The following is a 2797-nucleotide window of genomic DNA, read 5'->3' on the forward strand; positions in this document are numbered from 1 at the left end:
CATGCCTGCTGCTTTTAGCCTGGGAGCTCCTGTGAGGGGTGCAGCCAAGGATCAGAAGCCCAGGGCCTGGCTACAGCTGGTGTGTCTCCTGGTCCCACCTCACTCCCAGCAAGGACAGTGACGTGGCCTGGCAATGCCAGGCGGTCAACAGGCCACCCCTTGAGTCCACACGGCTGGTCGGCCACGTCCTTTGCTGGGTCTGAAGGATGTGTATTCCTAGCACTGAGGAAGTATGATGGGAGGCCTGACTCCTCCCTGATGGCTGAGCAGGTGTTCCCGGGCCCTAGAAGGCCATGGTCCCCATATCTCAGAGTGACCCTCAGACCTGGCTTCTCAAGACCTTGGGTGAACAAGGACAGCATGGACACCTCAGGATTTGTTAAATGAATGCCAACCTGTGCAGGGACACAGCCAGAGCATGTCCAACCCTGTCCAGAGCTCTCACCTGCCCATCTTCTGCCCCCAGGCTGTCCCCGGGACCGGTTTGGTAAGGGCTGTGAACTCAAGTGTGCCTGCAGGAACGGGGGCCTGTGCCACGCTGCTAATGGTAGCTGTTCCTGCCCCCTGGGCTGGATGGGGCCACACTGTGAGCAGGGTAAGTGTAGGTGGGCACTGAATAAGGGAGGGCCTTACCCTGGACCCTGAGAAGGATGCAGGGCTTGGGGACCTGTTTTAGGGCCTTGGGGCACTGAGGCAGGCAGGTACCTGAAGGACTGTTCTTCCTGTCCCTCCCCAGCCTGCCCTGCTGGGCGCTATGGTGCTGCCTGCCACCTGGAGTGTTCCTGTCAGAACAACAGCACCTGTGAGCCCACCTCGGGTGCTTGCCACTGTGGCCCTGGCTTCTATGGTCAGGCCTGCGAGCACTGTGAGTGGTCTGTCCTCTTACCCCATGCACACCATCTGGGTTGGCCCTGGCTTCACGAGAGCAATGGCTGCGTTCTCAGTCATTATTCATGGGAACAGAGGGCTGGCCCTGACCACGCTCTGAGGTCGGAGGTGCCCGCTTAAGGTCATGCAGAGCAGGTGGAGACGGGCACAACTTCAGCTTCTCATGCCTCTGCCTCACCCTTGTGAGCCCTGGCTGGGACGCTGGGACCTATGACGGGAGCCGGGCTGGGGGGAGACTACCACCCATAGGAGGGGGCTTTTCTTAACTCCCCGACTCAGATCCTTACTCACACTGGAAAAACTGGGGATTTCTGCTGCCTCCTGCCCTCAACTTGCCCTAACCAGGGTCCTCCCTCAGCCTGTCCCCCTGGCTTCCACGGAACTGGTTGCCAGGGAGCCTGTGAGTGTCAACAGGGAGCCCCCTGTGACCCTGTCAGTGGCCGCTGCCGTTGCCCCGCTGGTTTCCATGGACAGTTCTGTGAGAGGGGTGAGTGTCCTAGGTCCCTACCCAACTCCCTTACCCTGTCCCTATTTCATTTGGATATGGGACAGAGGAAGGCTGAGCCCATTGCCCCACCAGGGTGCGAGCCAGGCTTCTTTGGAGAGGGCTGTCAACAGTTGTGTGGCTGCGACAAGGGAGTGCCCTGTGACCCTGTCAGTGGCCTCTGCCTGTGCCCACCAGGGCACACAGGAGCCACATGTGACCTGGGTAAGTGGAGAGTCCCGCCCAGGAGGAGACATGGGGGTGGGTCTCTGCCAGTAGCAAATATTCATCCCGTGGGTTGGGTGCCTGCATGCCAAGCCCCAGACTGGGCACTGTGCCTTCTTGGGAGCTCTGCCTCGGATTGTGTGCTCAGGTGGGGTGGCAGCAGCTGGAACAGGCAGCACCAAGCTCAGGACACCCACTGGGGCTGCCAAGGCTAGGCCCTGCCCTGTGACTTCGAGTCTCAGGCCTCTACTTGGCCACCATGAGCGAGGCCCCAGTGACGCGGAAGTATGTCCCTGACTGTCAGTCGTGGCTGTGACTCCTCCAGACCAGAGGCCTGCCTGAGGATGGGGGCTTTCCTGCTGCTGGGGTTGCACAATTGACCTGTAGCTCTTGGACCTTCCAGCCCGGGGGGCAGCAGCTGTCCCCCTGCACCCTGTTACCAGCCAGGCACTGGGTAGGAATAATGGGTGGTGACTCAGTGTGTACCAGAGACTGGTGCTTTTCCATGTGGGAGCTCTTGGTTACAGAACACTGATGAAGAAAGTGGGCAGGGACTGTTTTCTTTTCAGGGGGAAACTGAGGCCCAGGGTCTCAACTCCTCCAGGAGGCCCCCCTGTGCTCTCTCTCTCCATGGCCGAGGTAGACAGGATGGGGTTCATGCCTGTCTTTCCCACCTCCTGCCCCTGCAGATTGCAGACGGGGCCGTTTCGGGCCTGGCTGTGCCTTGCACTGTGACTGCGGGGGCGGAGCTGACTGCGACCCTATCAGTGGGCAGTGCCACTGTGTGGATAGTTACACAGGGCCCACATGCCGAGAAGGTGAGTCAGGCTCCCAGGGGAGGAATTGGAACACTGTCCTGCCTATGGCCAAAGACCCACCCATTGTCCCAATATCTTCCTGTGGGTGGAGCCAGGCCAGGCAGCCACAGAGTCCACACAGCTCCCAGTGGTGAGGGGCAGTCTTCAACCCATTTACCCATGGAGCAAGAGTGGATTCTTTGCCAGCCTGGAGCATCACCCTTTTCCCTGGGATGATCTGGAAACTGCGGTGGGAGCCCACAGTTGTCCCAACCGCACAGGCATGGCATGAGTGATTCCATGTGAGTCTGTGCTGCGTGCTCTTGTATCTGTGGGCAGCAGTGTGCATGTTAGCCAGTACATGCATATACAGTGTGCCTGTGAGGTAGCACGTGTACACATG

The 2797-nt window shown here is 59.7% G+C and overlaps 1 protein-coding gene across 1 annotated transcript; it reads left to right on the plus strand.

Annotated features, from left to right (window-relative positions):
• Positions 1-466: 466 nt before the first annotated feature.
• On the plus strand, positions 467-2564 carry LOC103728567 (multiple epidermal growth factor-like domains protein 6; the record flags this gene model as incomplete). The annotated part of the gene is made up of 5 exons (XM_008826549.2): positions 467-595; positions 737-865; positions 1247-1375; positions 1469-1597; positions 2287-2564. Coding segments are annotated over 5 exons (779 nt in total), but the record flags the coding sequence as incomplete, so codon positions are not given.
• Positions 2565-2797: the final 233 nt, after the last annotated feature.

The sequence above is a fragment of the Nannospalax galili genome, unplaced genomic scaffold (assembly GCF_000622305.1).
Source record: "Nannospalax galili isolate Female #2095 unplaced genomic scaffold, S.galili_v1.0 C49760820, whole genome shotgun sequence".
In the NCBI taxonomy this organism is placed as follows: Eukaryota; Metazoa; Chordata; class Mammalia; order Rodentia; family Spalacidae; genus Nannospalax; species Nannospalax galili.